Here is a 24,537-nt window from a genome sequence, read left to right on the forward strand (position 1 = left end):
AAGCTGGTTTAAAAAGCCTAGTAGGTGTTCCCCAGCTACGGGAGGGCATTCCAGGAAGGGAGAACAGAATGTGAAGTCAAGTCCAGAAGTAAAACGAAAATACATGGCATATTCTGGTAACAGAGAACAGTTTGTTATCAGTGAATCAAAGCGAGCATCAGGACACGAGGCAGGAGAGGCAGGCCAGGGCCAGATTATGAAGTCAGCCGGCTACACCATCTCACCAAGAGTGGTCACGGACCATGGCTGGTCCAACAGCTGTTACTGGTCCATCATGAGTTATGGACAGAAACTGAGAGAACTTAAGACATCTTTATACAGTTTGACAGGAAACTTATTAGTCTGTGAATTGGAAAAACTTAAAGTAGTAGTAGTTTACTACTTGTAGTTTGAGAAACTACATGTAGTTTCACCACAGGTAGTTTGAGAAACATTGGTCTTGATGCTTTTAATGCTTTCCTAATGTAGTTATTAAAATCGAACACAGGCATGATTCTAGGCATCTAGGCATGATTGGACACATACTGCTGAGTTGATCTTGGGCAGACACTACTGGTTCCTTATCCATTTCCCCCTTTTCCCCCAGTTTATGGAACTCTGATTTTGCTTGGGCGATATGTAAAGGAGGGTGGGCTTCTCTCCCAGTTGCCAGGGCCTGAACTTAGACTGGTCAAGGGACTTCCCTGGTGGCGCAATGGATAAGACGCCGAGCTCCCAATGCAGGGGGCCCGCGTTTGATTCCTGGTCAGGGAAATAGATCCCACATGCATGCTGCAACTAAGAGTTCCCATGCCACAACTAAGGAGCCCACCTGCTGCAACTAAGACCCCGGTACAACCAAATAAATAAGTAAATATTTTTAAAAAAACAATAAAAACTGGTATCAAAAAGACTTCCAAGTTAAAAAAAAAAAAAAAAAAAGACTGGTCAAATCCAAGCACGATATCCCATTCTCCACAATGGCAACTAGTTTAAGAGTGGACACGTGGGCTTCCCTGGTGGCGCAGTGGTTGAGAGTCCACCTGCTGATGCAGGGGACACGGGTTCGTGCCTCGGTCCGGGAAGATCCCACATGCTGCAGAGCGGCTGGGCCTGTGAGCCATGGCCGCTGAGCCTGCGCGTCTGGAGCCTGTGCTCTGCAACGGGAGAGGCCACAACAGTGAGAGGCCCGCGTACCTCAAAAAAAAAAAAAAAAGGAAGAGTGGACGTGTGACCAATGAGACATAAGAGGACACGTGTGTGGGAGTATCTGGGGAAAAGTATACTCCCTGATAGAGACAGTAAGGAAGCCTACTACCTTTCATCCTGGCTTGAATACAGCTGTATGATGATGTAAAGTGTGAAGCCACTGTACCCATGAGATAGGATGAGAAGGTTAAAGAGGAGAAAAATAGAACAAGCCTTGGTTCTTCAAAGTATCACTGAGCCATTGTCTCAAATCTGAAACTTTCAACCTTCAGACTTTATGACAGGAGATAAATTACATTTATTGCTTAAGTCTCTGTAGTTGGGTATTCTGGTACTCACAGTTGAAGGCATTCAGATTCCGATCTCCCTAAGGATCTCCGTAAGGACTACTCTTCAACCAGCAGTTCTCCAAACATCTGCTGATTGTTTTACTCTATGAAAACTGAACGTCATATGACTTGTTATGTGCTACCAATAATTTTCTCTCAAAAGTCTGAGTAAACTGAGAGGAATTGCTCCTCTAAACTCAATTTGACCATTCAGGATGACTTGGTTGTTAAGTGAACACGATGATTTAGTGCAAAGTTGGTTGTCTACTCAATACCCATTTACCATATACCACTTCCTCCTTGTAACAGAATTCCAGTTTTGTTCTGATATCTCACCTACACATGGATCCAAGGAGGAAATCCTGTTTAAGCTAGTCGGCAAAGGGCATTCTGTTGACAATTACTATTGGTCCATAAAAATACACATAACCTAATTTGGCTCAGTCAGACCAAAAAAAGGGTGGGTGGGTGTGGGGACTTCATGCCTTAGGAATGATTTCTCTTTCCTCTGCTGCACTTGAACAAGAAAGTAGATTATTAGCTTCATTAGTCCTAGGAGAGAGCTCTGAGATGAAAATAACTTGAGTCTTGGATGGCACCACTGAGCCTTGATATCACTGCATCTAGAGCTTGCCCTAACCCTGGACTGCCAGTTATGTGTTTCCCTTGATGAGGATTTTGTATTACTTAGCTGTCAAAAGCACCATAATTAACACAGATAGAACTACCACCTAGCAGTTTATAATAGCTAAAGAAACATTGGGTATAGTCACACATGCACTCTTTTAAGGAAAATATTTATCATAGCACTGAATATTCAACTTTATATTTTTATAGCTTATATACATATATCCACCAGAATATAAGCTCTTTGAGAGCAGGCCATGTCTTACTAATCTTTGTTCACTACTTAGCACATAGTTGGCATTTAGTATGTCCTCAGTAAATGTTGAGTCAAGCAGCCTCTATTCTTGAGGACAGGGGATATGTCTGATTCACACATAAATACTCAACACTTAGGGCAGTTCCTTGCACATAATAAGCCTTCATTAAATATGTACTGAGTGAATAAATGAATTTACAACTATTAATATATGATGTTTATATTAGACACCTGGTACAGGAAAGAACATTGGGCTTTTGGGCTTGAACTCTAATGACCAAGACTCACATCCCAGGTCACCAGATATTTAACCAGAGCAACTTCCTTAACCTGAGTGCCTGTACTCACCTGTAAAATGGGGATTATAGTTTCTCCATCACCCTCACATCAGACCTGCAGAAGGTATAGTTAACCTAATGGAGACCTTGCTTAGGGACATGGTCCTGTTCTTATCAACCTTCAAGGCAAATGTTTCACGTTAGACGAAGGGAACTAATTATAGAGAATAGTGTGAATGTATCTGTATTGAGATTTGGGGATGTATTGTGAATAGCAGAGGCTTAGCAAAGAGGTATGTGGTGGTCAGAGTGTGGTGATCACCTATTAGGAAGCTAAGTTCTTCATTTTTCAAATTATTGTGGTGACATCTATTACTGTTAGTATCAAAATGCTGCACATGATTTCTGGGAAGGCTTAAGCACTAAGGAAGGGTGGGCAGAGGGTCTTGTGAGATGTACTTTTAACTATGGCAGGTGTCAAGAAGGGTGTGTTAATTCTTTACACATCAGGTGAGCGTATCAAACTGGCAAAGGCTGAAAAAAATTAACCTTGCTAAGAGCTTAGGGAAACAGGCACCCACAGGTACTAAGGTATTATAAATGGGCACCCCCTTTCTAGAGATCAGTCAGGCAGTACTCATTCAAAGACTTGAAAACTCTGGCCCATCCTTAGTTAAATGATTAGTAAAGATACTTGTAAAGACTTTCCTATGGGGCTTCCCTGGTGGCGCAGTTGTTGAGAGTCCGCCTGCCGATGCAGGGGACACGGGTTCATGCCCCGGTCCGGGAGGATCCCACATGCCACAGAGCGGCTGGGCCCGTGAGCCATGGCCGCTGAGCCTGCGCATCCGGAGCCTGTGCTCCGCAACGGGAGAGGCCACAACAGTGAGAGGCCCGCGTACAAAAAAAAAAAAAAAAAAAAAAAAAAAGACTTTCCTATGGAAACTTCCATTGCAGTATTATAATGGAGTAGCAAAAAAATAAAAATAAAAAGTGAACATACATGCGAAAGAGATAAATGGCAAGATGGTCACCAAAAAGTGGCCCTATTGTAGACTGGTGGGATTTCAGGTGACTTCTTTCTTTCTTCCTTACATGTTTCCATAAAACCAGCCAGCAAAACAATGTATTTTAAAATCAGAAATAGGGCTTCCCTGGTGGCGCAGTGGTTGAGAGTCCGCCTGCCGATGCAGGGGACACGGGTTCGTGCCCCGGTCTGGGAAGATCCCACATGCCACGGAGCAGCTGGGTCCGTGAGCCGTGGCCACTGGGCCTGTGCGTCCAGAGCCTGTGCTCCGCAAAGGGAGAGGCCACAGCAGTGAGAGGCCCGCGTACCGCAAAAAAAAAAAAATTAAATAAATAAATAAAATCAGAAATAATTTAGGTATCTGTTATGTATCCTGTTCAATTCTGAGACCCAATTCCTAGAAGGGTATCTGACACACAGCAGGCATTCTATAAAACATCTGATTGTTGAATGTATGTAGATAGGGAATTGGTAAGCCATAGAGTAGATTTATACATAGCTACTACAACTCATATTGTAGAAATGAACTCACAGGTGGTAAAATATATTAAGGGGAGAAGGTAATTAATAGTGATTGCATTAAAAATATGTAGTATAGAAAAATGATCTAATTTTTTGTTTTAGAAAAATGTATAAGAAAAGTTTGGAACAGCAAAAATTAACATTGGGAGATGATAAGGTTAGGGATTTTCTTTTTTTTTCCTTTTGTAGTCCCAGGACATATTCAAGCAGAATCTGGATAACCATCTGCCAAGGATCTGTATTGGGTGGGAAGTTGATTCACATCATCTGCCTTAGGAGTCCAAGATTCTATTCTTCACCCTAAAAGAATGCTCTGAAAACTATAAAGTGCTTACTATCAATAAAAACTCTACATCCAAACGAATATTAAAGTGAAAAATATGAATACAGACTCAAAGAATTAGAGAATGTTAGTAACACTGAATGTTACAGTGCCAAATGCTTCATGTACACCATTTCAATGCGTAAGCACAATCTTGTAACTTAGGTATTGCTACTCTCCCTGTTTTTTTCTTTCAGATGAGAAAAACAGACACAAACGGTTGACTTGCTTGAGGTCACATAGCCAGCTGTTGAACTTAAGTCTGTCACACTTTGAAGCCATGCTCTTAATTAACTAGGAAGGAATCTTAGGGAACATTTTAGCTCAGCTCTTTTGTAAGAGGCAGTTTTCCAATCGTGATACATGGACCCTACGTATTCACTTATTTGTTTCTCAGTGTCTTTTGTTGTTGAGATCTAAAACTCCATTTACTTGAAGACAGAATATGACCAATTGTCTCATTAGCTCATAAGCAGCTAATAGGACCACAGGGCTTGTATTACAAGATTTGTTTATACCACAGTCATCCCTCAGGATCCTGGGCGATTGGTTCCAGGACCCCTGTGGATACTGAAATCTGCATTTGCTCAAGTCCCTTATATATTGATAAAATGGTGTTGTTTTTCTATATAACTTAAGCATATCCTCCTATATACTTTAAATCATCTTCTGATCACTTACAATACATAATAAAATGTAAATGTTATGCAAATACTTGTAAATACAATGTAAACAGCTGTAAACACTATGTAAATAGTTGAAAAAGCAGCAAACTCAAGTTTTACTGGAATTCACCCACCCCCACCCCCCAATATTTTTGATCTAAGGTTGGTTGAATCCACAGATGAGGAACCCACAGGTATTCTTTTTTTTTTTTAATGTCTTTATTGGAGTATAATTGCTTTACCATGGTGTGTTAGTTTCTGCTTTATAACAAAGTGAATCTGCTATACATATACATATATCCCCATATCTCCTCGCTCTTGCGTCTCCCTCCCACCCTCCCTATCCCACCCCTCTAGGTGGTCACAAAGCACAGAGCTGATCTCCCTGTGCTATGCGGCTGCTTCCCACTAGCTATCTATTTTGGTAGTATATATAAGTCCACGCCACTCTCTCACTTTGTCCCAGCTTACCCTTCCCCCTCCCCGTGTCCCCAAGTCCATTCTCTACATCTGCGTCTTTATTCCCGTCCTGCCCCTAGGTTCTTCATAAACTTTTTTTTTTTTTTAATATTCCATATATGTTAGCATACGGTATTTATTTTTCTCTTTCTGACTGACTTCACTCTGTATGTCAGTCTCTAGGTCCATCCATCTCACTACAAATAACTCAATTTTGTTTCTTTTTATGGCTGAGTAATATTCCATTGTATATATGTGCCACATCTTATTTATCCATTCATCTGTCAGTGGAAACTTAGGCTGATTCCATGTCCTGGCTATTGTAAATAGAACTGTAATGAACATTGTGGTACATAACTCTTTTTGAATTATGGCCACAGGTACTCTTTAAGAAAAATAAATACATAAACGCCATGTGAGGAACACAAAAAGAAACACACCTGAAGACTTTTGACCAGGGATATTCTCCTTTTTTTTTTAATAAGTTATAAATACTTTTTAATTTATCAATGTTCATCAAAGAGCTCCCAAAATTAAATCTTCTTCATTTTTCAGGAATTATTCATTCCCAGAGCAGACCACCTGCAGAAAAAGATGTATTTTAGAAAGTCAGGTTTCAAGCATCATGTCAGACCTATGGAGTCAGGGAATTAAGATGCTAGAAATGAATTCCTCAGCTGAGGACTATTAACTAACTGCCACAATTATTCTAAACCAGTCATGAAATAAAAGATCCACATTTTAAAATTCTATTTCTGTTTAAATAAAAACATCACGGAAACTGTTCAATCCATTACAAGGTTTAACCTTTAAAGTCTTTGTTGAAGTAAAAACTATACATTTATTTATTTTCTCAAAAACATCTTCCACAAAAGACTAAGGGAGTTTACTTTTGCAGATACTAAAGAGAAGAGACCTGTAGCCTCCTCCGTTCTGATTCAAGTGTTTGGCAAAGATCCATGAAGTGGAAGGCAGAAGGTCAGCTCTGTACACAGGCATGTCCTGTGGAAAGTTACTCAATCCCAAGGGCAAAGTAAGGGTAACACTTCTGAAATGAATTTGGAAAGATCAAAAAGGGACAGCAGCAGAGGATGGGGTTGCTGGTGTACCAGGCTTCTCTCCAGACAGCTGGCAGCCACACCACCCCCACCCCCAACCCCTATCCCAGAAGACAGGAACAATGCTATAAAGGTAACTGAGTAATTTGGGCTAGCCAACTCTTCAAGTCTAATTCAAGCGCTTCCCTCACCTAGCTATTCCCTGCATTTGGTTTAGAAAAGAAGATAAGCCTTAACAACAATATAAATATATAAACTCTCTCTTTTCTAAGGCTCAAAGGAAGAATACACTTAAAGATAAGCAAAAATGAAGCCACTCAACATTTCAAGAGATAGCAGTCTATATAGCATTGCTACCGCTTTTGTTACCGGCTACTATACATCAGGAGGGGCTACCCACTGAAAGCCTCTGGGTACAAAGTCCTTGACAGAAGAGACCCTGTGTCTTCTCATCTTGGCATTTTCTAGAGTTTTAAACAATAGATATCTATTGAATGAATAAACGTTCAAATAGCAGAAATGACCCTTTTTCTTGACTCTCAGGATATTTTGATACATCATCAGTTGTCTCCATGTGTGTTTTTTGTGTGTGAACTATTAAGTTCTGTTAAGCTTAATAAATACTGAGTATCACCACCACTCAGTGCTGGTCCTTTAATTTCTTTCAATGATTTTAGCCCCCAAGCTGGATTCTCTAGGTTCCTCCTGGCTCCTAAAGGCAGAAAGATACCAGCTGCCATTTCCTCTTTATATTTCTAAGCAGGTTTTAGGTTCCTCTAGTTTCTCTTTCAGTAAAAGAAGCAGTCAAAAGATAGATGGGACTAGAATCACCACCATCACACCCTGTTTTTCCTTAGGAGTAGTTTTCAAGTCTCTGCCTTTGCTGCTATTAAATATTTAGACAATTTATATTTATTTATACCATCCCTACTACGTCTTCAGCTTAAGCCAGTGGCTCTTAAAGAGGGGGACACTTGAAAATTATCTAGGAGCTTCTGAGTCAACCGGTACAGTTCAGGGCTCAGGCTTGTGAATTTTGGAAACCATTCCTCAGGTGATTATAAAGGTACACTTACTTTCATACTAAGTCCAATTTACTGGATTCAAGGTACAATTAAGATCTATCTTATTTAGAAAATAACATTAAAATCTACAAAGGTTTTTGAATTAAGGGTTTCATGATCATTACTGGGAAGATCTAAGATTGCAAAATATTTTTCCTTTGAAGCTATCCTCGGAAAAATGTGGTCTAATAGTCTAAGAGATACCAGTTTAGTTAAGTTTATCTTATAACAGTGCAGACAGTAGCACTGGATTTTACCCTACAGTCACTGACCTGGTTACTGAGTTATATACACCTAGGCATTTCAACAACAGGTCTTTGTAATTAGCATTCAAAATAAAGTTTTAGGATTGAAGTTCAAGACTATTTGTAATCCTAAAAATGAATATGTTGGAATAAAATCTCTTTAAGTGCAAGGAGTGAAGTATAAAGTGTTTGAGATTTGGAGAGTAAAAAAGACCTAGATTCTAGTTTGAATGCCACCACCTATCCACTCTTAACTTGAGAAAGTCATTTTTTTTTTTTTTTTTTTTTTCTTTTTGCGGTATGTGGGCCTCTCACCGTTGTGGCCTCTCCCGTTGCGGAGCACAGGCTCCGGACGCGCAGGCCCAGCGGCCATGGCTCACGGGCCCAGCCGCTCCGCGGCATATGGGATCCTCCCAGACCGGGGCACGAACCCGCATCCCCTGCATCGGCAGGCGGACTCTCAACCACTGCGCCACCAGGGAGGCCCGAGAAAGTCATTTTTTGACTTCACTGTCCTTCCATTTCCCCATGGGGGCCAGGGAAATAGGACACCTGGGACCAATGTAGATCCAAACACCTGTTCTTCCTCCAAAAGTAGTATCATGCTGAAAATTTAAAAATGATTATTTTCAATTCTTGGAAAGGCCCTATGTGGATTCAGATTCTTCTTTTTGTAACCAGGATTCAAAAATAATCGGGACATATATTAAACAGACCTCAACAGAATGTCTGCTATCCATGACTCCCAAGATATGGCTCTTCTGTTCTGGTTTCTCTTTGACAGTTTACAAAGCCTATTCACACATATATCATTTAATCATCATAATGACTCTAATGAAGTAGTTTGGCCATGTACTGTTCTCCTTTACACATGAGAAAACTAAGGTTCAGAAAGTTAAGGACTTGCCCAAGATCGTACAATCAGTTAAACATCAGGTCTTCTAAGTCCAAAGCTCTTGCATTTTCTTTTATACACAAATGAACTACAAAGGAATCACTCTTACTCTCTGTCCCAATAACATAGAAAACTATGATATCTTCTGGTCCTCGTGAATATATGCTAGTTATAGCAATAATTGTATCACCTGTGAGGTCCACATGAAGTCCAAGAGACTTCTGATGCTCCTGAAAATTAGCATTTTTAAAAATCACCCTTTTTGTCAATGCAGGCTTAACCCTAAGCAACAGCTAACAAAACTGACTAGGAAGAAAGTTAGATTAGGAACAAGGAAATCATGTACAAATGTTGAGATTTCATGTCTTTGAAATAATCAATAGTTATACTTTTTAAGAAAAGCTCCCCACAACCATATTTACTTCTTTTACAAAATGATTCACCATGGGATTTCTTTAAATAACCATCTAATCTTAAAGGCACTTAAGTATATCATGTATACACAGATATCATACCATGTATAAAATCACAAAATATATTATGGTTCTCTTTTTATAAATGAAAAAAGTGAAATCCAGACAGAATTAATGTCTTGATGAATACAGATGTAGCTAAAGTAAAACACATGCTAAGCTAGAGAACAGGAGAACCAAAGTTAAGCCTCAGGACTTCCAGCCTAGACTGTTTTCCAGTACACAGTGATACTTCTTACCAGCTGGGGACAGGTTCCTTATCCCTCCTTTTTCACAGCTCAGTGAGGAAGACTGGCCACATGTAAAATTCCAAAGAGGCAGGAAAGAGGTGAAAAGGAAAGGAGCCAGGCTCTCTATTACCCCTACATTGGTATGTAGCTTTGGCATTATCTCTCAGCTATTATTAAGTTATAAGTGGTGGTGTGGTGTGGATCTTACGGGGGAGTAAGAGCACCAAGCAGAGGGAGCCTCTGGAGACAGAGGTTCCAGTTCTGACCCTGCCTATAGGAAGTCACTTCATATCTATAGGCCTTAGTTTCCTCATTTATTGATTTAACAATCCTCTATTGAGCACCTACTATGTGCCAGGCACTGTTACTGGTCCTGGAGGTATGCCAGTGAGTAAACAGAAAATTTCTGTCTCAGAACTTACATTCTAATTGAAGTAAAGCAATTTGGATGATAAATAAATACAAAATATGCAGGCAATGGTGTAGCCTAGCCACTAGCCATATGTGGCTATTAAAATAAAAAAACAAACATACAAAAAATTCATTTCCTCAGCTTTACTAGACACATTTCAAGGGCTCCAGAGCCACATATGGCTAGTGGCTACCATACTGTAGAGTGCAGGCACAGAATGTTTTTATTATCACAGACAGTTCTACTGGACAGTGCCAGGATAGAGTGGGGATAGATGGGGAACAGATGCTATTTTAGATGGAATGTTGATGAAAAGCCTCTCCAGTTAGGAGGCTTGAAAACAGATCTGAAAAGAGATCTGAAGTGAGGGAGAAAACAGATCTGAAAAGAGATCTGAAGTGAAGGAGTAAGTCAAGTTGCTATCTGAAGGAAGAGGTTCCAAACAAAAGGAGATAATTTATTTGTGGTTTTGTTGTATACACATCACTTAACGTCCCTTTCAGCATTAAAATTTGAATTCAAAGTTCTTCAAAAAATGGTCTGAGGTTTTAGCTTTATTAGAATAAAGCATGGTACAAAAGAAACTGCAACAGTTCCATTTCTGTTTTGCAGAAAGCAATGCTTCCATGTGCTGCCTACTCTGTATTTAAAAACACTTCCTAAAAACTCACAAGATTAGAAACAAAAAATAGAGAACATTTCCCTTTTAAGTCAGACAACTGAATATTTTGAACCTCCTAAGCCATGATTCCTCTGTCTCTAACATAACTCTAAAGGCTTTTGCCAAGCCCTTTCTTGAAAGCTAAATTCTCCCCTTCCCAAATCCACCAAACACCTCTAATTTTTTTTTTTTTTTTTTTTTTTTGGCTGCACCATGCATCATGCAGGATCCCTACCAACCAGAGATTAAACCCAGGTCCCCTGCAGTGGAAGCGTGGAGTCTTAACCACCAGACAGCCAGGGAAGTCCCACCCCTCTCAATTTATTAGCATCATTTACTCCATACACTAGAAACTGAGACGTTATCTTTCCAGTGATACTTAGGCATGTTAGATTAACCAGGTGAACTACCTTTCAGACAGAATGCTGCCCAATGATCGCTAAATCTGTAAAGCAATACACAAATTTGAAGCAATCAGCCTATGTATTACCTTCCCAATAAGACAGTAGCATGCTCACCATTTCATATCTTAAATCCCAGGGCTTTCATGCATTCCTTGTGGGCCTCAATTAGGGGTCCACAGTTCTCTTCTCCTTTCTCAATGATGCTATAAAACAAAATGTACTTGTTATCTAACAAAGTAGGCACTAAGCACATTAGTAGTAAATAAGCATGCAAGATAGTGATGGGGAGTGAGGCCGAACACGGATCTCACTGAATACAACTGGAGTTTTAAAAAATGCTCTTATACCAAATGGCTTTGTTTTATTGGCTCTTGTGATACTTCCTTGCCCATGAAAATGTCCCACAGATAACTAGTTTTGGGGGGGGGGCATGGAGGAATCTGATTAGAAGAAATAATTATGCATATTAAATATTGCCTCTAGACAATACCCAAGGAATAATACTGCTCTATAATGAAATAAACTGAATAAAAAGTTAATGTTAATGGACAGAAAGCAAAGCTTAATTTTTTGCCTATCCCAGAGGAATTAAATTTTTGATTCTGCTCTACATTCAAATACCCCTAAGTAAATCTACTTCTAACCACAAGACACCCAACACAAAGAGCAAAAAACATTTCGCCGCCAAGAGCAGCCTGATGAGCCCCACTCATGATGATCAAAGAACTTTTTACTTGTAAAATCCACAAAGGAAAGACTAGGACCACACAGCTTTATTCCTAAGGGCCTGAAAATGTAATTTTAGCACAGAATCAAGTTAAGCCAAATTCAACTACAAAAAAAAATTGACTCCTGACTCTAGATATTTTGGGAGAAGCCATAGCGGTCAGAGGTAATTGATGCAGAAGTAATTTAAAGAAAGGTAGGTTCTCCTTCCTTCTAAATCCTACATATCCTTCAATAACTTTAAGGGCTGTCTGCTTGGGATAGCAAGCTCCTTATGAAACTAATAGATAGCCCTCCCTGATCGTTTACTGAATGCTGTACTGTGCTAGGCACTTGATGTGGCTTATAGCACAGTAATCCTGGAGGCAGATACTTTTATTAGGCCCATTTTACAGATATGAGGCAGATATGTTAAATAATTTGCTCAAGGTCACAAAGCTGGTTGGTGGACCAGAATTCAAACCCTGACACTGGATCCCAGACTCTTAATCATGATACAATAATATCTGAAGGTTCAATAAGTACTTACTGTTAAAGTGTGTAAGTACAGTTACCGATCATAGTAGTCTTTCAATTCTCCCTTCACAGTATTATTTGCAAAGTACTGAGTATTAATAAAAAGCACTGAGCTCCTACAACTTTATTCCCCCTCTATGCCACTTATGATCTCTTTACTTTCTATGTGAAGCCAAAAAGGGGCTGGAGGGAGAGGTGTACATGCACATTATCTGAAGATTTCTTCTGAGATTTGTTCCACAGTAGAGACTATATACCAGCGGTCCCCAACCTTTTTGGCACCAGAGACCAGTTTTGTGGACGACAATTTTTCCACAGGGTCGGGGTGGGGGTGGGTAGGTGTTAGTTCAAGCTGTAATGCGAGTGATGGGGGAATAGTTCAGGCTGTAATGAGAGCAATGGGGAGCTGGGGAGCGGCAGATGAAGCTTCACTCGCCCGTAGCTCATAGCTCATGGCTCGCTGTGCAGCCCGGTTGGGGGCCCTTGCTGTATAAAATAGCCGTATACAATAAGAACAAAACCTTTTGCGGGTTGATGGTATTGTAGATGTACTATTCTCAACACTATAATGTCATCTATGTCATAGCCTGGTTGATTTTTAAATCATCTATCTAAAAGCGGTGGGGTTAAGGGGATCTTCCCTACTGTTAAGAAACAAACGTACCCGGTCCTGTGTCCTACTATGTCTAAATTTTGGGAGAAATTACCAGAAAACCTTCTCTTTGATACTGCCAAACCTGATACAGCAATCATTAACTTTAATGCTCCATCAACTTTAAGCTCCTTTAAATCAAGCAGCATCTTTACCCGTTTCTACGTCTTCGGACCTAAGGCTGTGCTTGACCTATAACAGATGCTCAGAAACCCTTTGCAGTAAAGAATGAACGGACGAAGCGATCTCTCTCCAATCCCCTCATGTTTCCCCAGGCTGAGCTATAGGCTCAGTCTACAGACAGCTGACTGCGAACCCTACAGGGCTCTACAACCCTCAAGAGCGCCGCACGACAAAGCGAGGGCCACGACCAGCTCCACGCGGGGCAGAGGCGCCCGAACGCAGCGCGCGGAGCCGGCCGGCCGCCCCCTCCCTGACTGCGCACTGACCACGCATCGCGCGCCTTCTTGGTCTCCGGGCAGGCGCAGCAGGGCTTCACAGGCTTCTTCTCCTGCGACTCAGATGGGGCAGGGCTTGCGGCCGCCAGACCGGGCATTTTTCGCGCCAAAAGCAGCAACTAGTACAGACACCCTAAACTCTCCAACCTCCGCAAACGCCGCCGATTAGCCCGCAATCGCTTCCGGCAGTCGCTGTGAAAAGAACAGGAAGTCCTACCTCCGTCTGACAATTGGGGGTGGGGGGAAGGAGAAGAAGGGATTAAAAAGGGAAAAAAGGCGCGTGCGCAGAAGAGGCAAAATGAAGCCATTAACGCGAGAGCGCCTCTTCGGCGCAGGCGCAGAGAGGCGAGATGAAAGTGCCGCGAGTTTGTAAATAGACGTGGGGAGGACCCACAAAGGATGAACGTAGTAAGGCTACTCGGATATATCTCAACCCTACACCCACCACGAATGTCGAAAACCGAAGCCCGAGAAGGTGAAATGACTTGTCCACGCCAAACAAGAGAAACCACTAGCGAAAGCCAGTTCCTCTTGAATATGAGATTAGTTCCCAGTATTTTATGCTCAGCATTATCTGCCTTTTTATTGTCCTCTCCACCCCCCTTCAATTTGAACAATCCAATTCACAGGTTTTGAAAAAAAAATTCCTCTGCTACTCATACCTCACCCCACACGCTTTAAATCCTCAGCCAGTTGGTATTTATAGCTCCCTCTCCAACTGATTTGATTTCAGTATGAATTGTCCAGTCACAGGGCAAATATACCGGTTAGAAAAGTGCTTTTTCCTCGTCATTTCTCAAATTCAGTTAACACCTATCTACCTAAGTAGATAAGTAAACTGGTGCCTACGTTATTTGCAATATAATGCCCATAACCATTGCGGGTTTTTTTTGCAGAGAATTGTTGGAGAAAGAATGAACATTTTTTAAAGCAGGACTTCCAGGCGTTCGTAAAATAGCTGCCTAGGGATAGATATTTTGGGTAATCACACTTTCAGTATCACCTAACCGAGGTTTGTTTCTGTATTTCAGAGATTTAGCTCAGGGAATCCTGAGGTGTGTCTGTGAACTGGTGCCGTGTAGGAGTAATTTCTATATTTGTATTTTCGAAGATACTAAGACCATCCCCATTTCGTCATCTAAAAACTACTAATTAGCATGATTTTTACTTCATTCTGCATTGATATGTTTAGTAATACAACATCCTGTCCTTACATTCTCCTGAAGTCACCCTTATCCACTATTCTTTCAACTAGCTGTTCACTCCCATTGTTCAGTTATCTTGCTACTCAAAGAGTGCTTCTTGAACTGGCAATGTCGACATCGCTTGTAAATGTAGTATACTATAAACACAGTTCAACAAATCAATGGGGAAAGGAAAATAAACTGGAAAAAGTTAAATTCCACATCTAGATGTGAAAGGTCAAACTAAGAAATTAATAGAAGATAGTAGAGGAGATTATCTTTATACCAAGGGGTGTGGAACAACCTGTTTGACGGCATTTCAAAAGAATAAATTGTAAGTAAAAAAATTGATGAAGTTAATTACATGAAAATAAAGGCTTAAAGATTTACAAAGACATGCTAAGTTATTTAAACTGTTACCCATACCTGCCCCTAAGAGCTAAAGGATCCTTGCCTTGATTTATCTCTTTGCTTATTTCAAAGCACCTGGTATTTGTCAAAGATGTTTTACAGCTGTCCTTCCAGGAATGTGCAGTGGTCAACAAACCTGAACCGACTCTGACTTCACCACAGAAATGTTTCTGCGCAGATGAAACCTGGCAGTGTCCAAAAGTTACCTTTGCTTCATTACTGTGCTAAAATCTCCACCCAGGGGGGAAACTTGCACTTTGCTAGGCACAATCCATGCAGTGTGCAAAGAAGTGTGGAAGACTGCACGTGCCCCAGTTGCCCCTGAAAATCTCCCCCCATTTCCTAGAGCCTTGATTATGTCCCTGCCTCCTAACCACTTAAAATTCCTTTACTCCCCTCCCCTGGGGGAGAAGGTATATTTAGAGCACAAGCTCTCCACCATTCCTTGATCAATGAATAAAGTTTCTGCTCTGCTATACCAAAGCCGGGTTCATTTGATTGGCATTTGCAACTCCAGGCAAAGGACCCATTGAGGGGTCACCGACCTGTTGGGGATCTGTAACAAAATAAGGAGGCCATTAGACTGATGTGGCGCTAATGCCATGGTGACCTACATAAGCAAACCAAAATTTAAGCCTATAAATGCCTCAAGGTTAAAAAATAAAAATGCTAAATGCAACCAATCACAAGCAGCTAACTAGGCTTTAAGCTGTAGCCAGTCAATAATTAATTTCCTTACTTTTCTTCCACCTTTTTTCTATAAAAGCCTCTCCCAGAGCTCCTGTTGGTGAAGCTTTCCTAACCACTTCTGGTTTGGTGCTTCCTGATTGGAATCAATTTTTCCTCAATTAAACTCTTAAAAATTTTAATATGCCTCAGTGTCTTTTAACAGACATTGTAGACAAAGTTACCAAATAGATGACGAACTGGTAAAAGATATTTGAAATATCTAAATCCAACATGGGATTAATGTCTAGAATACTTATGGAACTTAGTAACAATAAGAGAACAGCAACCTCAATAGAAAAATGGAGAAGAGATATGAACAGACAATATATAGAAGCAAAAATACTCATGCAAATTTTTTTGTTTGTTTCTCTGCCTATTTAACACAGGAGAATATGTAGAATATGTAGAAGAGAAAATCCAAGATCAGCACTCACAAAAAGGGCTGTTCCAAAAGTACTAATCATAAAAATGGAAAATAAAACAACAATGAGGTATCACTTTACACCCATAAGACTGAAATTAGATCTGTACTTGGATAATGCCAAGTACTGATGAGTACGCAGGAATCCTTGGGAAGGGAGACTGGTCCTGTCATTTTGGAAGGCAGTTAGGCAGTATCCAGTTAACTTAAGAATAGGTGCATATCCTATGACTCAGCAGTTCTATTCCTGGATCTATATTCCAAAGAACTTCACAGCAAGTCCATAAGGGAACATGTTATGGGGATCATTGTCACAGCATATTTATGTAGCAGGGAACTGGAGGCAATCTGGGCATTCATCACTGGGGAGGTTGATAAGGAAATGTGGAGTACAGGGTCCGAACTAGAAGAAATTGACAACATACCCACATAGTAAAATGCACTCATTTTAAAAATAGCATGGGTAGTGGAAAAAAGTCAGAAAGAGAATAGATACATAGCCCAGTACTATTTGCATATATTTAAAGAAGGTGTGCAAAAACAAAAATACGTGTATGAACACGTGTGAAATGATTTGCTTATTTAAACAGAATGGTTGCCTATAAGGAGAGGCAAGTGGGGGCAGAGAATAAAGATAAATGCAACTAAAGTACCCTTGCAGGGACCAATGATGATAATGTGTCATGCACAGAGGAGGATAATTAAGTCCTGCACCTGAAGACCAAGGGCCACTATGCTGGTTGCATCCTGCTCTATGCAGTTTCGAAAACACTGTTTTATGGGGTAGAAATGGAACTTAATTATTTTAATGTCCTCTTTCACTACACTTTTAGGTGGTGTGGAAAAAAGAGACTATACGTTGAGGTGGTGTGGAAAATTTTATTGTAAGGGTTAAGCCACTTCCTTGCTTCTGAGTAAAAACAATCATTTTGTCATAAAGAGGTATTGTGACTTTCTTGAAGATGTGTGGTCATCTTGTCATACTCATTTTGGGCCCCCAACAGTAGTTAGCACATGAGACACAGCATAACTGCTTTTTACTCAGACAAATTATTACCCCAAAGCTTTATTTTGCCCTGTTGCTGCCAAGAATCTAGAAGCACTTTTTTCCACAGAAAGATCTCCCTTAAATAAAAAGAGAAACAAACAAAAACAAATACAAAAGAAAATGTTGTTTGGACTGATTTTCCCTTTTAGTACTGTCCAGTAACTCATATTGGCACTAATAATTCTTTTTTTAATCACTTTAAAAAATATTTATTTATTTATTTATTTATTTATTTATTTATTTATTTATTTATTTTGGCTGTGCTGGGTCTTAGCTGCACCGTGTGGGATCTTTGTTGCGGCATGCGGGATCTTCAGTTGCGGCATGCATGTGGGATCTAGTTCCCCAACCAGGGATCGAACCCAGGCCCCCTGCATTGGGAGCGTGGAGTCTTACCCACTGGACCACCAAGGAAGTCCCTGGCACTGATAATTCTTCACAGAGAACCCAGATTTTTAAGAATGTGCTCACTTAGAATGAATAATCAGTTGAAATGACAATATAATCTTCAACTACAATACCTTCCATATATGTAGGACTGTTGAGTTTGTGAACCATCATTTAATCTTCACAGTAGTTGTGAAAACAAGCAGGGACCCTTTGGGGCCCTCCCAGGTACAAAAGCCTTTCTAGGTCCCTTGTTTCTTGCTTATAGGAAAAAGGCTTCAGCCTCCTAGACTTTCCCTGAGTCCCAGAGTACAGATTCAGATAGTTAGTGATTAGAACAATAGGGGCACAAGACTCCTACTTCCTCCTAAAAGGATATACATAACAACCTGATACAGATCTGAGTCCCATTACAGGAACTAAGGCCCCCACCCAGGTGGAGGATGGTAACTTCAGCCTGAGCACAAGCACAGGGGACCCCAGACTGGTTGGAACCAGAAGGCTGATGATTAAGATTCTTGGAACACCACCCTGTTACCTCACCACCAACCAATCTGAAAAGAGTCACACACCCTGTGGCACTCCCCACAAATTTGCCTTTAAAAACTCTTCCCTGAAACCCATGGGGGAGTTCAGGTCTTTTGAGCATGAGCTGCTCATTCTCTTCGCTTGGCCCTTGTAATAAACATTTCTCTGCTCCAAACTCCAATGTTCCAGTTTGTTTGGCCTCACTGTGCATCCGGCACATGAACTTGGGTTCAATAACAGTTGAATGTGTTATCTACATTTATAGCTGAGAATATTGAGGTTCATAGATGGACATGATTTGTTCAAGGTCACATAACTTGTAAGTGACAGTCCTGAGCCTTCACATCTTCTCCCTCTAAGGTCTGTGGTCTATCTACTATCTCACTTAATTTGTCTAAATGAAAGGTGAATATTATTTAAAAATTAATCATTGTTCTGTATTTAATTGGGCAACTGAACTTCTGTGTCTACGAAATGAACAAGGAAGCAATGAGAAATATCCAAGAGAGTTTAGGGAGTTAAGAGAATTGTGATAAACTGTAGACACAGATTATAGACCAAAAAACTGAAACAGCCTTTCTGCAACTGAGAAAAGATTTTTCTTGCCCATTGTCCTTCCCTGCTTCAGTGAAGACAGGATACTTGCTTGCAGTGAGCACACTCTGTGACTTTCTCAGGGTAAGCTAGTATTGGCAGGCCTTGCCCCACCCACACTTCCTTTAACTTGCTGTGTTCAAGATATAAACAAGCCCTTGTTTTCCTCCCTGAGCACTGTGGGTCTTAAACTCTTTTCAACAAGCACTTCTTTGGGACATAATATTCTCCTTCCCTTGAATAAAAGACCAAAGGATACTCCTTTCCAAAGTGAAATAGTCATTTATATCCAGCTACTTAACTCTCCTCTTGTTTCAGAATGGTACAGCTAACCCCCACACATGGGTTATTTTTTCTTCTGCCTTTTAATTTATGAATAAGTAAGTGTTCAGATCAATTATTGATCTTTACATTAACATCATGCTTTACTTTTCTTACCCAGCCTAAATGCCTTTAGATTTATGGGATGGCCTTAGTTAAAGAAAAAGGAGGAGTATAAAATATTATAATTTAATGTTTCCCATTCTACCCCAGGAAAAAATCTCAATAACTCACTTCCCCCAAGAAAAACACAGCAGTTTGAGAGACCTGTAATTAGAGATTAAATTTAGAGTAGGTAGCGCGTGGAGACTAAATAAAGAAAGATTGGATTCAACCTGCTGTTTACGGAGGCAACTCGGAGGTTCGTCTGTATCAAGTTCTCACTTCCCAATTCCAATTTTAACCAGGAATACTTTACTTTTAACCCTCTGGCACTCTTTGCTGTTGCTATAATTGCTAAATTTGTAGGCAGCAAGAGTTGCAATGGTGACTGTAATGGACTTTTTCATAGTACAGTGAATCTGTTATTGTGTGGTACTATGGGGACACATACCATAGTACCATAGCTAACAGGTGGTACCAAGCAGGCATTCTGTGGATGGGATGACAGGCCTGGTGATGTAACAAGAAACAACTAAGGAAATACTTTCTAAAATCTCTCCACGATAAAGGTATTCTTAGCCATTTTTCGTGCCTAACTAACCCCAGGTATGGAGACTTTATCAAGTAAGGGTGGATACTTGAAGTTGGTAGAGAAGGAGTGACACCATATGCTGAGAGAGAAGAATTACAAGGCTTGAATTCTCACTTGTCTAGTTAGTAGGTTCAGCAGAAACTTTGTGTAGTATTTACATTTCTGCCGCTGCCAAAAATATGCTTTCCAATTGCTGCAGATAAATACGTGCTGTACATAAATTCTCTATAGCTTTTCAAGAACCCTGAAGTGTCTGAGATTTACCCTGTTTGCCTGCCACAGTTCCATGAATGCTGGTAGAAGCCAGCAAACTGCTGAGTCAGAGATGAAGGATCATTTATTACTTATAGTAGAAGCAACCAAGTATCAGAATTTTTGCACCACTTCCCTGAGCCCCAGTTCCCACAGGGTGACGTGAAGAAGGCCAGGTGACATCACAGATGTTTCAACACAGAAAAGGAAGCTTAGGAAACCCAAATCTTTAATAATGAGCAGTAAGAAAGATTGCCCTTTGCTCAAAAGGAGACAGGATCTCTGACTTCTAAGGCTGTAAGCAAACCTGCCCCTTGCTCCAGAGACAGACATTATTTCTATTGTCCAAGGTTGTTTCCTACGCAAAGGAAAGGGCAGACAGCTACCCCCTTACAAGACAAGCAGACGCATGAGAGACCCATGGACAACTGTCTCCCAAACCTGCAAAGTGTAACTTTGATTTTAATGAACCTGTATTATTGACTAGCACCCCTCTCCAGCTTAATTTCATAAAGATTGCATATTAGTCATTTCTTGCTGCGCAACAGTATTTCCACAAACCTAGTGGTAATACACATTTATTTGTTATTATTGCACTTCTGTACTTAGGCATCTGGGAATGGCTTAAGTGGGTCCTCTGATTAGGGTCTCAAGACGCAATCAGGATTTTGGCTGAGACTGTGGTCTCATCTGAGGTTCTACTAGGGAAAAATATGCTTTCAATCTCATTTAGGTTGTTGGCAGAATTCAGTTTCTTGCAGTTGTAGGACTGAAGGATTTGGTTTTTCACTTGCTGTGGTCAGAGGCCACCCTCATCTCCGAGAGGCTACCTGTAGTTCCTTGCCACTTGGGGTTTCCAAACATGGCCATTTGCTTCCTGAAAGCCAGCAGGGGAGAGAGTGAGCAACTCCAGCAAAATGGAGTTAACTACAGTCTATGTAAAACAATCACGTCGTCATATATAAACCACTACATTTGACATATTCTACTGGTTAGTGTCTTCCAATATGCTTATCAAGGGAGCTGGCTGTTGGCTACTTCAGATAATTTATCTGATAGGGTGAGGAAAAGTCTTTCTGAGGAGGGGACATGCTAGCTGAGACTTCAGATGATGAGGAGTCAGCAGGGATAAGATGCGGGTAGGGGTGAGGAGCATTCTGGGAAGAAGGAACAGAAAGTGGGAAATGTAGCTATACCTGAAGACAGAAAAATATTACCATGCCATCATAACATTGTATTTTACACGTTTTTGAGTCTGTTTTCTCCATCATACAGTGAGCTGTACAAATTATCTTAGATCTTCAATACCTATTTCATAGTAGACAGTAAAGTTATATTATAAATGGATGGATTTATTCACTTAGGAATCATTTTGTTAAGCTTTCAGGTACCAGGTACTTCAGAGGTACAAATGACATGTAAAGGCCTGTGCCCTCAATGAACTCACAGGTGTGGACAGCAAAGTTGCAAACAATTACTAATACAAGGTGGTCAATGCCATTGGTGCTACTACAGCACTGGAAGAAAGAAAGAAGCCTTGGTCTATTTGGGTGATTTGGGAGACTACATAAAGGTGGCAAAATTAGCACTGAGTCTTGAAGAATACCTAAATTAGTTGAGGGGCGTAAACAGGAAAAGGCATTTTAGGCAAAGGAATCAGTGTGAGTGGCCAAATATCTGGCTGGTTTGCAAAAACCCCAAGAAGTTCAGAAGTAGAGAAAATAAAACCAGGAGTATGTGTGGAAAGAGGGATACCAGGCCAGGAGCCTCATTGAAGTGTCTGTGGATCATATCAAAAACACAAAGACGTTAACTCTAATGTGCGACACTAGCCAAATGGGATAATTTGAGCATCATAAAGCATAATGATCATAACGGATTAAGAGAATCTGATATGTAAAAATGCATGCATTCATAATGATACTAATCAAAGAAAATCTTATTGGTTAACATCGGAGGTTGCTAGGGCACCAACTCATTTCTGTGAAATTTGATAACTAAAGTGAAAGAATCCAGCATTCATGCAGACTTTTCTCTATGATCCCTGTATTTCAGGATAACCAATGAGTTGGTGAGGGAAAGTTCTTTTTACAGAGGAATCCCAAGTAATAAAGAAAACTATTGAAGGTATCAGAAATTCACTGTTCTAGCATAAAAGACTTAAGAGATACCAAAATGCAATGTGAAGACTTTTCTTTTGATCTTTTGATCAGAAAAAAACAATTATTGAATGACATCTTGGACTCAACCAGCGACATTTGAATACATACTGAATATTAGATACATAGGAATTGTTAATTTTGTTAGTGTTGACAATGACGATTAAATTAAAAATCCTTATCAGTTGGAGATGCAGATTAATTTAAGGGTAAAATAATGTCTGGGTTTGTTTTAAAATACTCAAGCAAAAAGGGGAGGTAGGCGATAGACGAAACTAGATTGGCAAAATGTTGATAATTGTTGAATCTTGGTGATGGCTAGTGAGGGTTCATTATTAAAAGTGGATTCACTTTTGCCTATGTTAAAAAATTTTCCATAATAGTTTTAAAAAGCAGAGCCAGTGCCTACTACACCACATCATCTTCAGCTGATTTAATGCCCAGGGCTCAGAAAAGGGTAGCAGAATGCGGATCAACAGTTACTAATTACCCAGCCCACCCCAAACGCTGATACCCACGGCCAGAGCTCAGTGTGCCAAAGGCTGACGTTCACGAGCTTGGATTCCTCAGCTCGAACAAGCCCCGCGGAAAGGGGATGTCCGAACTGAAAGCCCCCAACTATTCTAGAAGGTGCTGAGATTTCCCAGGCATTTCCGAAAGAGGCTAACGGAGTGGAACTGGCCGATGGCTGCAGGATTTAAGCAGCAGCCTTTTCCCCAGCCTGCAGCCCCCTGGCCTTGACCCTGGTGGGCGGCTAAATGCTCGTGGTTTGGTCACCGGAGTGAAGTGGGAAGCGAGGCCGTCCCTCTCCCTTCCCTCCTCCCCTCCCCTCCCCAGGCCTGCTCTTCTTTCCTCTTTTCTTCCCCCTTCTTCCCCCACCCTTCAACGTTCCTCTGCTCTGCGCACTTCCCGGTCCTTCCGCTCCTGCGCCTCGCCCCACCCATCCCTTGTCATCACTCGGCTCCTCCTCCCCCAGCCAGCCCCGCCCCTCCCTTCACGAGCCCCGCCCCGTATCTTCGCTCAGCCCCGCCTCTCCTGCTCCTCGCCCCGCCCCTTCCTTGTCGTCACTCGGCCCCTCCTCTCACACGCGAGTCCCGCCCCTCTCTTCTGGATTAGCTGTGTGTCCTTGCTCAGCCCTTGCTCCTCGCGGGGGTTACCATAGCTACGTTGCACGCCGCATCTCGGTCTCCCTAGTCGGTCCTGGCTGGCCGCAGGGAAGAGCCGGCACCATGAGTCACGTAGTGACCGTCGAAGAGCCCCAGGCCAAGCCGCAGGTGTCTCAAACCCGGTGCGGAGGGAGGTCGGGGCCCTGGAGCAAAGTCTCTGCCAATCGAACATATGATTTCCTATACGGTAAGGGCGGCTCCAGACCTCCCTCCTGAGTTGCCGACTCCTGGGCCAGGTGGGACCTGGCCGGGGGCGCGGCGGACAAAAGACGAGCCTCAGGATGGATCCTTTGCCCGCGGTCGTCTTCTGTTGGGTGGGGGCAGCTCCAAGCCCCCGAGGTGGTGGTTCTCTCGCGGCGGGAGTGGGGTGTCTCGGAGACCGCAGGTGCGCTCTGCATCTCAGAGCACTGAGCGGGAACACCTGGCTCTTCTCCACCCTCTTTTTCTGATAATTTGCACGGCTTTAAGCAATCGTCCTGAATCCTGTTCCTGGCGTTCTGACTTGGAGATTCACTCAACACTACCGCATGCAAACTGCATAAAATGCCCAAAGAGAGTGCCTTTCCTGCTCCCATTCCCTGGGCAACTCCAAATTTGGCATTCTAGGTAAAGAAGGGCCAGTTTATCTCATCTTTGTTTTCAGGTTTCTCTTTTTTTTGCCGGTACGCGGGCCTCCCACTGCTGTGGCCTCTCGCGTTGCGGAGCACAGGCTCCGGACGCGCAGGCTCAGCGGCCATGGCTCACGGGCCCAGCCGCGGAGCGGCATGCGGGATCCCCCCGGACCGGGGCACGAACCCGCGTCCCCTGCATCGGCAGGCGGACCCCCAACCACTGCGTCACCAGGGAAGCCCCAGGTTTCCCTCTCTCTCTCTCTTTTTTTTTTTTGTAGTACGCGGGCCTCTCACTGTTGTGGCCTCTCCCGCTGCGGAGCACAGGCTCCGGACGCGCAGGCCCAGCGGCCATGGCTCACGGGCCCAGCCGCTCCGCGGCATGTGGGATCTTCCCGGACTGGGGCACGAACCCACGTCCCCTGCATCAGCAGGCGGACTCTCAACCACTGCGCCACCAGGGAAGCCCAGGTTTATCTTTTTTTAAAGCTTATTCTTATCCATCAAAGTGTTGCTTATAAACTAGGTCCACTAGGTCCTTTGGGCCAGTAAAAGCCCCGGTTTATTT

The 24,537-nt window shown here is 41.9% G+C and overlaps 2 protein-coding genes across 2 annotated transcripts in view; one reads left to right on the forward strand and one right to left on the reverse strand.

Annotated features, from left to right (window-relative positions):
* Positions 1-6,121: 6,121 nt before the first annotated feature.
* On the reverse strand, positions 6,122-13,694 carry LOC132491076 (cytochrome c oxidase copper chaperone). Its single transcript, XM_060099901.1, has 3 exons — positions 13,459-13,694; positions 11,230-11,318; positions 6,122-6,255 (listed from the first exon to the last, which is right to left on the reverse strand). Exons 1-2 carry the CDS (start codon positions 13,563-13,565, stop codon positions 11,234-11,236), a joined length of 192 nt encoding a protein of 63 aa, XP_059955884.1. The 5' UTR covers positions 13,566-13,694; the 3' UTR covers positions 6,122-6,255; positions 11,230-11,233.
* A 9,730-nt stretch (positions 13,695-23,424) lies between these two features.
* Positions 23,425-24,537, forward strand: part of CFAP91 (cilia and flagella associated protein 91) — a 131,462-nt gene continuing 130,349 nt past the window's right edge. Inside the window, exon 1 of the mRNA XM_060099903.1 lies at positions 23,425-23,548. Coding sequence (XP_059955886.1) covers positions 23,425-23,548 — 124 coding nt within the window. The remainder of the gene's footprint in view (positions 23,549-24,537) is intronic.

Source organism: Mesoplodon densirostris, chromosome 5, assembly GCF_025265405.1.
Source record: "Mesoplodon densirostris isolate mMesDen1 chromosome 5, mMesDen1 primary haplotype, whole genome shotgun sequence".
NCBI lineage: Eukaryota > Metazoa > Chordata > Mammalia > Artiodactyla > Ziphiidae > Mesoplodon > Mesoplodon densirostris.